The 15423-nt window shown below is 33.8% G+C and overlaps 1 protein-coding gene across 1 annotated transcript; it reads right to left on the reverse strand.

Moving 5' to 3' along the window:
* Window positions 1-2490: 2490 nt before the first annotated feature.
* Window positions 2491-5187, reverse strand: LOC145623805 (fructose-bisphosphate aldolase, cytoplasmic isozyme-like). Its single transcript, XM_081676672.1, has 3 exons — window positions 5030-5187; window positions 3698-3925; window positions 2491-3579 (listed from the first exon to the last, which is right to left on the reverse strand). The coding sequence occupies exons 1-3, from the start codon at window positions 5055-5057 to the stop codon at window positions 2762-2764; spliced, it is 1074 nt and encodes a 357-aa protein (XP_081532798.1). The 5' UTR covers window positions 5058-5187; the 3' UTR covers window positions 2491-2761.
* Window positions 5188-15423: the final 10236 nt, after the last annotated feature.

Consider the following 15423-nt stretch of genomic DNA (forward strand, 5'->3'; position numbering starts at 1 on the left):
AATACTTCTTCCGTTCTTTTTTTATTGCACCATGAGGGATTTTACGTTTGTCAATGCATTACTTTAACTATAAATATCTTCAATTATACTTTTGTAAAAATTATAAAAAATTTGATATTTGAAAAGAAGATTTTGAAACGAATCTAACTAGATCTCACATAACTATATTTTTACTAATAGATAAATCACAAATGGTGGTTAAAGAGGATGAAGTGAATAGTGCAAAAGTCCTAATGGTGCAATAAAATAAAAACGGAGGAAGTATATATGATAAGTTATGATTAATAAGATAAATTTCATCTAAATACTATAGAACAACAAATAATGGTCTACATGTAGAATAGAATCCCTATTGATAATTAGCATTTGGTTAAGAAGATTTTGTATGATGATGGGCAATTCGTTAAAAAGATTTTGTATGATATTGAGCAAGGTGGGCATCTCATCTTCAAGGGCTCCATTAGATGACGAAGGCCTCCACATGTTGGGCCATGGCCCAACCACCCAGAGATTTGTATGCCCACCATTTATTGACCTTATATTTCAAGTTTTTCACTTGTGTTATTCCGTACAACCGTACCACCACCAAAGTTGTCTCTAAATAATATGCAGCCCACTAGAGATACTAGACTAATTTGAATTTGGTTGGAATGAGGTTAGTTAAGAGCTATGATCGTTTAGTTTTGTTGGTTAAAGTATTAACAGTGACACCGAATCTTAGAGTTTAATCTTAATTATATTGTTTGTCTATTGTGAATTGTGATTATATTGGGTTGGAGTATGTATCAGACATTTAGAAAATAATTAAAAGTTATTGCCTATAGGTGGTCAATGGTGGCGATTAGGATGCGTTCTATTTACCTGATTTTTACCCTTATCACATCTTATCTAAATAGAATGAGGGATAGCTCAAGTGGTTAGAGCTTCCCTCCCGATTTCAGGAAATCCTGGAATCGATTCTCACCTCCTCCCTTGTGGCTCTTTAATCAAAAAAAAAAAAAAAAAAAAAAAAAAAAAAAAAAAAAAAAAAAAAAACATCTTGTCTAAATTTATTTTTTCCTAACTTCTCTTATCTGAACTTATTAACTCTGAAATAAGTAGAAATAAGGTCAACAAGGCCTAAAAGAAAATTTGAAGCCATACATTCATGCTACCTAGAGTACCTTACAATGGAAATGGAGTGAGGTGGGTGTAACTGAGTCCATGCTCTCTCAGTACTCACGACAGGCACCACTTTACCTAAATACCAACTCACGTCCACACCCATTATCAAAGACACCCTTGCGGCCTTGCCGGTTTGGCTCTCCTATCATGAACCACCAGCTCTATTAGAGTATTAGTAGTAGTTGTTGTATGTAGTCTTCAACAAGTAAGTTTTTGTGGGAGCATTGTCCCACGTGGAAAGAATATATGAAAGGTTGGTCTTGTTTATTAACTAGTGTGTACTATGTGTATTATGATTTGTAAGCCTTTTGTGTGGGCTTGATCATGGGCTTGTTAGTAGATAATTGGTAGTATATTTATCAGAATATTTACTAATCATAGACTAGCACTTAGGCACGCGCGCGACGGTTAATTAATTATGACTAACATGTGCCTATTAATTAATTAAATTTTTTTTTAATTTTCGGATAATATAGGGAGGCAGTTATTTTTGGGATAAAATAACTGCCATACTTATCTCTATATAATTGTTTCATTGGCAGTAAAAAATAATCAGTTTTTCATATTCATTACCATGGAGAGTGAAAATTATGCTGTGTTTTCATTCTTAGAAATAGGATAATCCTGGGGGTAAATTAGCGTAGGAATTCCCATCAGCATCGTAGTGGGGGCTAATATTACCCTAAGGACAGAGATCAATCTCGTCCTATTCTGTTTGTATTATTATTGTAATTAGTTTTCTAATTTTCTGTAATTATAATTTTCTAACAGTAGTGAAATGGTTATTGGTTAATATGAAGAGATAAGAAAATGCTTCATTCGTAATATCTATGTTTATACTCTTATCACACAGCAATGTAAGTTATTACAGAATACATCCACTCGTAAAATGCAAAATCAGCTTTACTAGACAAACTAGGGATTAAATGCTAATTCCGGGGGTAAATGACTTACTGAGAATTGCTGATGTATGAGATTTTCTCCTATGGTATCACCAAACAAATCTAGACACGGTATGTACAAGTCAAAACAAACAACTGCTTATACTTAATAGCCATATTTGCAGTTTCTAGCAAACTAGGCAGGACTTGCAGTTTCGAGCAAACTAGACGAACTGTTTTCAAATACAAGTGTATAATACTAAGTACCACTTAATAATACTACCAGATAACAGCATAGAACAAGTAAAATGCAGCTGCATCAATTCATCCTTCCTGAATTCACCAAGCTGCTGCATAAACAAACATCCTCAAAGCGACTAAAATTGGAGAGGTTAGAAAGCGACCCAAATTTATAATGAAACAGGAAACGAAAGGAAGCACAAAATCGAAAAAGATGTGAAGTCACTTTGTTTTGTATAGTGAACACTTTTAACCAATCTCAAAAACAATAAGATCCTCTTTTCACAAGGATAAATCTACTGCATAAATTTTTTATTTTTTTAGCCATCAAAACTAAAAACCAAGTGAAATCGAAAAATAAGTCACTAAAGACAGCAACACACCGCTTCTAAGATTAGGGCGCCCTTCACAGGGAGTAAAAAAAAAACTCGAAATTTACTGCAGAAACGATGGCAGGACAACGAACAAAACTTGGCTTAGTATTTGTAGTCCTTGACGTGAAGGCTCTCAGAGGCATCAGCTCCTCCAGCACCACCCTGGTATTTACCAAGAGTAGCCTCTGAGTTGGCCTTAGCCCTAGCGAGGAAGACCTCCTGGGCCTTTGTCACATTCTCTTCCTTGCCTGACCATGCCTTCAAGGTACTCTGCTGAAGAGCACGTCCGTATGAGAAAGATAGAGTCCATGGCTTCTTGGTTTGAAGCTTGTTCATGGCGTTGAGGTTGAGGGTTGCTTCCTCCTCACTCTGTCCACCAGACAAGAACATGACTCCGGGAACAGCTGGGGGAACAGTCCTCTGCAGGGTACGGACGGTGTACTCAGCAATCACCTCAGGGGCAACCTTCTTACTCTCTGATCCAGGGGTAACCATGTTTGGCTTCAAGAGGGTACCCTCAAGGAGAACATGGTGGTCATTGAGGGCCTTGTAGCAAGCTGCAAGAACACGCTCAGAAACCTCAGCACATCTGTCGATGTCATGGGTTCCATCAACCAAGATCTCAGGCTCGACAATGGGGACCAATCCATTCTCCTGGCAGATGATGGCATATCTGGCAAGACCGTTGGCGTTCTCCAAGATAGCAAGGGGAGATGGCTCAGTTGGGCCGATCTTGAGGACAGCACGCCATTTAGCGAAACGAGCACCAGCAGCGTAGTACTGAGCACATCGTTGGCCAAGACCATCAAGACCCTGAGTGGTTGTCTCACCATTGGTTCCAGCAAGCTCAACGGTACCCTTGTCAACCTTAATTCCGGGAAGGACACCACCTTCCTTCATGACATCAACGAAGGGCTTGCCTGGGAACACAATTATACATGTTAGCAATAAAACCAATTGAATGAGAAAAAAAAAGCATCAAATAACTAGTTAACATATAACAAGTACAATACATTGTGAATGTATCAAAAAATTTACCATCAGCAGTCTTCTGGTAGAGAGTTTCCTCGAAAAGGATGACTCCACTAAGGTATGTAAGGGCAGTAGGGGTGGTAAAGAGAAGCTCACGGAGAGCTCTCCTGTTGCTCTCAACATTCTCAACATTGATACTGGCGAAACGCTTTCCAATGGTGCCGGTTGACTCATCAGCGGCAAGAATACCCTTTCCGGGGGTGGCAATGTAGGCAGCGTTGGTGATGAGCTCATCTGAAACAGAACAAAAAAAGAAAAAAAGGTTTCAGCTTTTGAACATTTTCTTTTATAGCCTTACAAAGAGAAACATATAATACTTCACAAAGACAATAGAATAATGGAAACAAAGACTAACAGAGGGCAGGAGACATTGTAAAACAATTAAGTACGTAAAAAAAATTAAATAATCAAACAAAATAGAATAATGAACTTTTAAAACACCCTATAACATCATCACATCAAATTGTATGACCCTCTGAAACATATTCAACTAATCATATCTCAAATTTCTTCCTAATGGTGTTACAAACCTAGAACGCTTCTATCTCAAGACGACAACACAAAATAAATTCAAAATCAATACTCAATGCTCGAAAATGAATAAGACGAACATTAATTCCATTAAAATCACCACAGAATTAAGAAAAATAAAAAACTAGACATGTAAGTGGCAATAATGAGGCCTCAAATCATCCAAATCAACACAGAACAAACTTCGGAACAACTTCAAACCTTATATAATTCAAGATTCCAGAATACAAAACCAGTATTCTGTTATACATCTGAAACACAAATCTCTAATGCAAACAAAACAAAAATCAACAAACTGCGAGAAGCTTCGCATACAAAATTTTAAAAAACATTTAACTGGCTTATTGTAATCATTGAAAATGAATCTAAAGCATAAGATCAACCAAAAACTTACGTCAAATTTGTAGATATTCAGATGCATAGATCTAAGCAATTTGAGGCAAATTAAGCTTAAAAAAATTGAAAAAAACTGTACTTTCAAAAAAGTTCCATTAAAAACAGCAGCAAATCACAACAACAAAGTACAACTACAAACATCTAATAACCTAACATTTATGACGAATTAATAACGAAAAAATCGCAAATATTTTGCAACTAAACAAAACAGAACCAGGATTCTAGCGTCGATCTAAACCGAAAACATCAAAACTTGAAGAAAATCATAGAAATCAATCCAAAAAAGACATAAACAAATCACAGATCAGATCTAATTCCAAAGCAAACTAAACAAATTCATCAAATCGAAACAAAAAATAAAAACAACGAAGCAATGACAAGCTGATAGATCTACATAAGAGAGAAAGATACCAGCGTATTTGCCTCTGTAAGCAGTCATGGTTGCGAGAGATTTCTAGAGAGAGAAAATGAGTTTTGTTTTAGAGAGAGAAAGGTTGAAACAGAGAGAGAAATGGAGACGAAGGAAGAAGAAAGGAGAAAGGTGGGATTTATATAAGGGAGCTTTTGGTTAAACGAAAATCGACGCAGATGCCTCGAGAATATCGGTATAACCCGAATATTTGACCCGTTTTTGAATTGTTCCTCAAGAAACTGTTTGTTGGGTGTGGATGACCCGTTTTGTGTTTGACCCGTATTTGAATTCTTCTCCACGACATTAATTTCTGTGTGTTTTAAGGCGGCTATTACTTTAATTGTGCCCAAAAGTGTCCTCTCACTTTAATTTTTGACTTATTTTCTTTAATTATTTGTAGGGGTTGGTGAGGTACACTCTCTATGTTTAGGGGTTTGCATAGCATATTTTTGGAGGAAATCTAATTATTTAGATGAAAAAGGATTTACTAGAGTTAGGTGAGAATTTGAGGTTTGGTGATATTTTAAGCTTTGATTCCTAAAAATATTTAACTCTTCATTTTTATTAGGAGATGTTTAGTTTATTTTGAACTGAAATTATTTTGAAAAACTTTTGTAAACACCCGGTTTACATTAATATTAGTGTACATCGAGTCATCGAGCAGTGTAAGAGTAACTTTAAACATCATACAATTTTTATTTGTATTGGGTTACTTTTATGCATATTGGGGTAACTTTTGAACACTTTAGGCTATCTTTATAATAGATGTACAATAATTATTGTACATCCGATTTTTTTTTAAAGTTTGTGAATTGTTTTTACTGAATTGAAATTATTTTTACTAAACTAAAATTAATATAAACTAAATTTAGCATACAAAAATATTTATCTGGTAATGTTTCTTATTTTAATGTGGTTAAAGATTTTAATTGAGAAATAGAATGCACAATTGCACAAGTAAGATTGTGAAATAAGTGAAGGTTAACGTTGTTGTCGTTGGTTTGGTGACAATAAGGATAGTAAACTTATCTCAGCAATAATTATCTAATGACAATTTATAGTTAAATATCTATATTTCTCGTAATATAAAAATTTACAGTATAAAAATTTCGTATTTGTAAAACACATATTAATATGAATCTGATGATCGTAGAGGTGTCAAATCGGGTATCCAGATGGAGTTTGGGTTGACCCACGACGAATTGGGACGTTTGGGTCGGGTAATGATGGTCATTTTAATCTTACAAACCAAATCAAATCGGGTTGAGCTTCATCAGATTCGGGTTATAGTTGAGTTCAAATATGGTCGGATACAAATTGAATTGGGTCGAGTCAAATTCAAGTCGAGCCATATCGAGTTAAGATGAACTCAGATCCGGATTTTATTGGGTTTATTTGGGTCAAAGTGAATTTATTTGACTTTGAATCGTGTCATTTTGAATTCGATTAGATCTTGGTTCAAATCACTTCAGTTCCAGTTAAATTTTGAATGTGGTTGCTTCGATTATTAGCTCATTCTCACTTATAAAACTTTAGTTTCGATTTTGGGTCGAATAATATGAATTTGGGAAATCTAATCTAATATCATATAACTAATATATAAAGTTAAACTTTTAGTCGGGCCACGAGACGGCGACACTTAGCATTCGAACTTTTTGCCGATGACACTTAGCATTCGAACTTTTCGCCAAGTGTCGCGTCACGTTGGATATATTTAAATAGACTTCATAGGAAAAAAAATTAGTTTATAATTCTATTTTCAATCAAATTTGGATAGAATTTTAGGATAAAATTGTTAGTTAAGAGTTTTATTTTCGATAAAAATACCAATATTTCATATGTATAAATTGAATTTTAATTTTATTCAAAAAAAAAATTAGATTATAACTCTACAAAAATACCAATATTATTATTAACCATTTACATGCCTATTACATAGTTTAAACTGTCACAAAACAACATCAATTCCTAACTTATTTTGTATTAGAGACAAATTTTGAAATTTGACATATACATTAAAAATTTATCTCAAAATTTAATAAACAACCCGGGCATCGCACGGGGCACAAAACTATATATATATAAAGGGGAGTTTTTCCCCGAGTTTTTAGAGAGCCACGTAGGATTTATTTGTTTTAGCACGCCATGTAGGATTATGAATTTAAGTTGTAGCCAATTAAATAAGAAATTATTAATTTATTTTACAATTAAATAATTCAAATGCCACGTTCGCAAAATTGATGAATGAAATTTTAAAGTTTAAATTAATTAAATACAAAATATTATCTTTTGAGATTAGAAATTTTATCTAATATTTTAAAGCTAATATAATAACAAAAATCACATAAATATGAAAAATATTTTTTTAAAAAATACTAACAAACCGTTCATCGCACGGGCTTCATCTAGTTAGGAGCTGAATTCAAATGAACTGAACTGATTAGAGTTGAACTAAACTGATTGGAGCTGAATTGAAATGAACTGAAATTAATCTAAAGTGAGCAGACCCTAAGTTCAGATCGATAATATCATATAATTTTAGATAAGTTTATTCAAATTCATATTAGTTCAGATAAATTCACATTAGTTTAAATAAATTCATATAAGTTCGAATAATTTCATATACATTAAGATAAATTAATATATGTTCACATTATTTCATATAATTATGATATTTTCATATAAATTCAAATGATTTCAGCTAACTTCAATAAATTCAAATAGTTTCAAATTGATACGGAGTATGAGTTTAGATAAATTTAGATACGTTTGTATAAATTCAAATTAATGTTGACTCGATTCAAACATATTCTTATTGCTTTGCCTTACTTTTGTGGTATCTCAATTGTTACTATTTATATATTTATTACCATTTTATTATAGTACTCCGCATCAATTAATCGATTATTATTCCTTTCTATGACTTTAGAAAGACTTCATCAATTCAACATAACTCAAATGTAAGGATATATGATTCCAAGGTTGAGCCATCAATCATCATTCTCTACCACGAATGTATAGTGGTAAAGAATTTGATTTCAGGATAGAATAAAAAGTTATGTTTAGAAACAAGTTGGGTTTAATTGAATTATGAGTAATTTCGGGTCGGTTTTAATTGGGTCATGGGAAGTTTCAAATCGGATAATTAAAGGTCGGGTAAAAATTGGTATTTTTTCGGGTCTAAATGGTTTCAGGTAGATTTCATTTCGGGCTAGATCGAATTCAGAACTTATATTATCGAGTCTTATTGGTTTCGGTTTAAATATGAGTCGATTTCAAATTGGGTTTGGATCATAAATTACCAGGTGGAAACGGTTTCGAGATAACGTCGAGTCGACTCCAGATCAGATTCAGATAAAAAATACCCGGGTCCAACCAGTTCGAAAACAGTTCGGTTTCAACTTTCCAGTAAACCTTCCGGGTCGGGTATGTTTTTGACACCCCTAGATGACCCTACTCATTTGATAATTTTTTATTCAACTGATTATTGTACAAATCAGGTCGTACAAATCATATTTAGAAATCAGATTGATAAGAACAAATTATATTAGATCAAATCGTGTGAACTAAACATAGCCATTTGTGGTGATAAAGAATATATGGTAGATAGGTGTTTGAAAATTTATTTAGAATATGTAGTGTCATTTTTTTTCAAGCTAAGGTATTTTACTAAACTAAATTAAAGGGTCGTTTGGTTGGGGTTTAATCAAAGAGAAAGGGAATGAACATGCCTCATTCCCTTTGTTAATGTTTGTTTGTCACTTCTTTCATTCCCTTTACCCATTTATTTTTCACTTCACCGAAAACCATACTACATTGATTCCCCACCCCTAGCCTTTTCCACTCACTTTCCTAAGCCACCACTACACACACCAGCCACTTCCTTACCCAGTTACCCCCACTGAATTGAACAATCACCTTGTCGGAACTCGCCGCACCTCCCCCACTCCTCGCCTGAAACCGTCGCACCTCCCTCTCTCCCCAGCTCAACGAAACTCGTCACACCTCCCCTCCCCTTGAAAATACCTCCCGCTCTTGGAAAACCTTTCCCTGCCCACGAAAAACCCTAGAAAACCATCCTCCTCCTCTTAAAACCATCCAACGTCCCTTTCCCTACCCTCGAAATTAAACCAAGGTTTCGAGGGTAGGGGTAGGGACAACTGACGGTTTTCTAGGGGTTTTCGTGGGCGAGGGAAGGTTTTCAGAGGACGGAAGGGGCGGGGGAGGTTTGACGACGGGTGGCGAGAGTTGGTGAGGCCATGGCTGTGCGGTGGAGGCTAGAGAAGTAGGAAAAAGGGGTTGTGTGGTGGTGGTGGTGATTCTCTTTGTTTTTTTAAAACAAACAACATACTACATGGAAAGGTTTTCATTCCATTCTCTTTGATTATCTTTGTTTATTCCATTTCGTTTACCCCATGCAAACCAAACGGCCCATGGCCAAATAGTTATGGAAAAATAAATTTTTAAAATGGTTGATAAGGATAATTTTATTTATAATTTAATTAATTTCATATTTGTAATAACTAGGTGACTTGAACATTTGAAGATGTTCTTCCTAAGAGGAAAAGTGAATTGCTAAACACCGCCGACCAAAATAATCACCACCGCCATCATTTGGTGTAAATGGACAACCATGCCCTTACTACTACACCACCCCTTATCCTCCATGGCAACCCACCATCCCTTCCGACCGGCAACGACCACCACCACCCTGACCGGCAACCCACCACATACATCACCCTTTATAACGACCCATTACATCCCCCTCTATGAAGATTCACCACTTTCCCTCGCTCGCGGAAAGGTGGCAATTTTTATTATTTTCGGCAACTACGATAACCGGTTTCCATTGTAGCCGGATTCCAAAATCGATTACCGTGGCCAGTAACCGGTTTTGGGCTCCGATTGGTACGGTTGCTGAAAGTAAAAAAAAAAAATACCACCACCTTGCCGCCGATGAGGGAAGGTGGTGGGTCGTCATTGAGGGGATGGTGGTGGTCGTCGCTGGTCAGAGTGGTGGCCGTCGCCGGTAAGTGTGGTGGTGGTGGTCATCGCCGATTAGGGTGGTGGAGTCAAGGTGTTAGTGATTGGTGACAAGAGGAAATATAGTGGTGAAATACTAAGGACATGGTTGTCCATTCACAATAAATGTTGGCGGTTTTAATCCTTTTGTTGGTGGTATTTAACACCCCCAACAAGTAAAACTAAGATTTGTTGGTTTTGAATAAGTACTTCAAATTTTATGTACATCTTTTTCAAAAGTATTATCCTTCTTATTTTACCATTCATATATCTTTGGATAGCATACTATTGATAATTCAGTTTTTAAAAAACAATTTACTTCATATTTATTTATTATTCATATTAAAATTATTTTGTACTTTTTTTTTAGACTTTTTATTTGTTAAATTATTAAATAAATTATGAACTAGTTGAGTGGAAACTATTCTAGAAATGCATACCTCATATATTCTTGCATGAAATACACTTCTTCCATCCATTTGTCTTAAATACATCACTTTTATTTTCATATTTGTTCAATACATTTTTTAAATGGCCAATAAAGAATCGTGGAGCATTAAAATTTAATATTAGAATTGAAAAGTATAAAAACAAAACTAATTAACACGATCTTACATGTCAATGTTTTTTAGGAATAATATATGATGAACTATATTTCAATATATATAAAAAAAAAAAAAAAAAAAAAATAGAAAAAATGCATACACGTATTTTATTTATACGAAATAATAATTTTTGAGTTAGGTCATTTTGGTTCAATTCGCATCAAAATCATGACATCTAATTTTAGAACAACTTGGATCTAGATAGATTTATCTAAATTGGATTTATATTACAAGGTTCAAAATAATGGGTGAAACGTCCAAATTTTTATTTGGATAAAACTAGGTGATTGAATTTTGTCCCCTCAAATTTCATGTACAATCTATAATCATTCTTTAAGGTCCCATCAAAAAAATCACAAAATATCAAAATATTAGAGGTGATTAAAAGAATTTAAGGTTATCAACTTATCTAGATTTGCACCACTAAAACAAAAGATATTTACGACTAACCAGCCACCAAAAAAATAGCTAGAAACCAAAGTGGGTTGAACCCAAATCCTGTGGGAGAGTGAGCCCATTGAAAATTGGTGGTTGGGAAATTACGCCAAAATATGAATGAAAGCGAAAACGTTGGGTTAGGTCGTAGTTTTTGGTTTTTTCTAGTCTCAACTCTCAAATTGGTGTGCTTTTAGCTTTTCTTCAGCTGTTTTGTTTTTCTATTCTTCCTTTCACCTTTTACACTTTAGTTTGGTATTTTCGCTTTAGAAAAGGGATGACAATAATCACATTGAAATTGACTGTAGAGTCACTAGTACGGTGGTGGCAATTAGATAGAAGTACTTTACAAATTGTATAAATTACAACAGACTTGATTGGAGTCAAATATGGCGAGGTGTCAAAAGCACACCCGATTTGAAATTGTTTCGAAAAATATCCGATTTAGATTTGGACTCGCGTGGATATAACAATATAGTATGACTTAATTTTAAAAATTTATCCGACCTGATCCGACCATATTAGACCCGATCCAATCATCCGAATTGACACCCCTAGTCAGTGGTTAGTTTTTATTTACAATGCACCAGTTAACGTAATAATCTTCTACCTCCGTTACAGGTTATGTGTAATGATTAGACATTTTTCCTCTCTGCTTTATGTCAAATCGTTGCACATAACCTATAACGGAGGTCGTATGTTACTTCCTCCATTTTTAAATACTTGCTCTATTTTTCCATGCGCGGAGTTTTAGGATAAATTGGAAAAATTAATAAAATATGAAGGTAATAGGGTAGTTAAAAGAATAAAAAATTATAAATAGCCAAAGTAGTGGAAGAATAGGAGGAGAGAGAATATTATGTTGGGTCCACTAAGTGTGAGAAATGAATTAAGTATTGTAAAAACTTTTCAAAAAAGGAAATGAAGCAAGTATTTAAAAACGGCCGGGAAAGAAAAGTGGAGCAAGTATTTAAAAACGGAGCGAGTATTTAGTTTTCAACTATGTAATAATACTTCGTAGTTTATACGTTTTAGACATATGTTATTTTATTTTTTATTGAGGGAATATGTTATTTTAATTTTTTTTTTAATAAAAATCAACTTTTTGGGTTTGAACAATGTGTACTTGTGTTATGACATGGAAATTAAACATGGTTTTTGTATTTAAACTACATGTTCATTTTTGCTTTTAGGATTTATATTCATTCGTTTTTACTCTTATGTTCTTTTAAGTATTATGTTTAGTTAAAGAGCATGTTTGGTATTTTTTTTTTTTTATTTTAAATACAGAGTAAATTTGAAAATGGATTCAATTAAGTCATTATCGTTATCAAATATTTGGTTAAAAGGTTTAGATAATAAATACCATTATCTAAGGGTAATGGTTTCCATCTATTTGTTACCTCTCTAAAGTCTAAAGTAATATACCCTTAGGGCCTGTTTTCATTGACTGAGTTGAGCTAAACTGAATTGAACTGAGCTGAGCTGAGCTGAACTGAATTGAACTGAACTGAACTGAAGTGAATATTTTATAAGAGAAGGAAATTAGGAGCTGAACTGAACTGAACTGAATTGAGCTGAGCTGAACTGAACTGAACTGAACTGAATTGAATTGAATTTCAACGTATGAGAATAGACCCTTATTCTCCTCAAGTCAAACAAAAAGAAAAAAAAAAGTTAAATAACGTAATTTTTTTCCATAGTTAAACCATGCAAATAAATGAAAAGGTAATGGATAAATAATTCCTTTCTACCCTTTTATTTGTTTCCTTTTCATTTTGGCTTCGTAATTCATACTAATCGCTCCCTAAAAGTTTATATTAGTTAAAAGGCAAAAGCTAACGAACGCCCCTGGGCATTGGATAAACTAGCTAAAAGTAGAAGGATTAAATTAAAAATAAACATTAATTACACCGATCGACGGGTGATTTTGCCATGCTTTCCCAAATTAATACCACTTTAATTAGGTAATATTTTAAATGCTTATCCAACACTCCGAAGGCGTTCGTTAGCAAGATCCTATTTAAAATTAGCCTTAATGTTAATCATGTATATCGTTGTACAAAAAAATTACTACCTCCGTTACATATTAGTTGCAACTTTGGGGTATTATTTGTGAGACATAAAATATTCCAAAGTTGCAAGTAATATGTAACGGAGGTACTAATATATATACAACTAGTTTGTAGGAAGTATCACTTATAATCGGTTGTGTTAGAGATATGAGATATCGGAAAATATATCGTACGGAGTAGGGTTGTTCATCGGTCCAAGACCAGACTGACCCGAATTGGACGAAAGACCGAAAATTAGAATTTTAAGAATTGAAGACCGGACCGATTAAATCAGGTCCGGTCTGGATTCGGTCCGAGATGGTCCAGTCCATTTTTTCAATCCGGACCAATTTATGAACACCCCTATATATCCCGTGGAATTTGACTAAGCCACTAAAATTAGTTTAATCATCCATCTTCATTCTAGATCACAAATTCAAATGTACTCCGTATGTTGTAAGAAATCTTACGAGTTAACCCAATAACCGAGGGTCCTAGACATGCATGTGACGGATCTTGCTAAAAACAAAAGGAAAATTGATCTCATAAAAACAATTGAAATTCCGAGTTACTTATCTCGAGTGAAGTTGGGATACGTACTCTTCCCATAACAAGACGATGACGACAATTTTTCTAGCATTATCACGCTCTTTTTCCTACTTATAAAAAACGCCATCAATTATTGATAATATATTATTAGTGGTGGACTTATTTTTATCGCTATCACTCATATAATAAACATTATTGTAAATAAAAAAGCGGCAACTTCTCAATGCAACTAAAGGCTGCAAACTAGTAATTGGTCAATAAATTGACAGTTTGAATATAAATAAATTGATGAAAGGTCTTAAAAATGGCAGGATTTTAGTATAATTAATTGGAATAATGAAGTCAGTGAAGAAGTTGCCTCAGCTGTTGCCTGGTGGTCTGGTACATGCTTCTTGTTGCATAACAATATTAATTCATGCTAATTATTGTGGCTAAATAATCATAACTTAGAATATGCTTTTGCGTAACCACGCATGTGATTACACGTAATAGTGGAATCATTCCCATTTTCTATCTTAATTCTTTCAACTTGATCAGTTAGTTGATTGATCCTAACATTTAGGATAAATAACTAGACTATACACTAAATAATTGAAACTATAGAGAGTGAAGAATAGCTCAAGTGGTCAGAGCTTTTTTCCCTGTTGCAGAATATCATGGGATCGATTTTCACCCTGCTCTTGTGGCTCTCTAAACACAAAAAAAAATAATTGAAACTATACCTTTTTCCTTATATTTCTTCCTTTTATTAGAAAATAATTAAATCAAAGATAATAAAGATGGCATAGGTCATTCCCTGATGCCAAGCATTAGGTCCGGTTCTTTATTACTTAATTAAATTTAGTAAACCAAATTGAAATTAATCCAATTGGACTAAAAAAAACGAAATTGAATTGAATAAAATTGAAGTTAATTGAACTAAATTAAACTAATCTAACTGAACTGAAATGTTATAATCCTTATAAGCTAACAAGAACAGAGCTAAATTGAACTGAACATAATTTAAATGAACTGAACCGAAAATAATTGAGATCAATTGAAACTAAGGACCTCATCTGTTCAGCTTAATTTCAGTCCAGTTTAGTTCCTAATTTACTTCTCTCATAAACAATTCGTTTAAGCTCTATTCAGTTCAGTTAAGTTCGGTTCCTAATTTTTTTTTCTCATAAACAATACCTTTATTCAGTTAAGTTCAATTCAATTCAATTACGTTATTTTCAATAAATCGAAATAGACCCTAAGCCTAAAAGAAAATGACCATAGTTGATCGGTCATTCACAAACTGGAAGCCCCACGACATTGACAGCCCAATATGTGCTTTTGGGCCCACTGGTAGGCTGGTAGCTATAGGCCATGCATGGAAATTGCTTATCAATTATTTACAACATACGAATATATAATAAGGATTAAGGACATTAGTGTGGGATCCTAGGACATAAGATGTACACCTAAAGGGTCCAAGTCCAATGACTTTTAAATGAATTTGTTCTTCATCACTGGCCCAATTAAAATTAGCTGACTCCTTATTGGATGCTAATTTCACATCAGAATTGAGACAAATCATACAGTTACAAATTTTCCTGTTGGTGCTGTAATTTGAATTACAAACTTACACAATCAACTTTATAAATCGTTCAAAAATTGATTTAATCATATATTCAAAAAATGATTTAACAACATTTTCTAGCTGCATAATTGCTCACTAGTACTAAAGATCTGCCCTGTGTC

Source organism: Chenopodium album, chromosome 3 (genome assembly GCF_948465745.1).
Source record: "Chenopodium album chromosome 3, dcCheAlbu1.1, whole genome shotgun sequence".
NCBI classification, from domain to species: domain Eukaryota; kingdom Viridiplantae; phylum Streptophyta; class Magnoliopsida; order Caryophyllales; family Amaranthaceae; genus Chenopodium; species Chenopodium album.

What these genes read in the sequence shown, in the direction of transcription:
- LOC145623805 (XM_081676672.1), bottom strand. Translation starts at nt 5,057, where the DNA reads ATGACTGCTTACAGAGGCAAATACGCTG. An exon ending in TTACAGAGGCAAATACGCTG is followed by an intron (nt 3,926 to 5,029) that starts GTATCTTTCTCT and finishes GTTCTGTTTCAG; the next exon opens with ATGAGCTCATCACCAACGCT. An exon ending in CTACCAGAAGACTGCTGATG is followed by an intron (nt 3,580 to 3,697) that starts GTAAATTTTTTG and finishes TTGTGTTCCCAG; the next exon opens with GCAAGCCCTTCGTTGATGTC.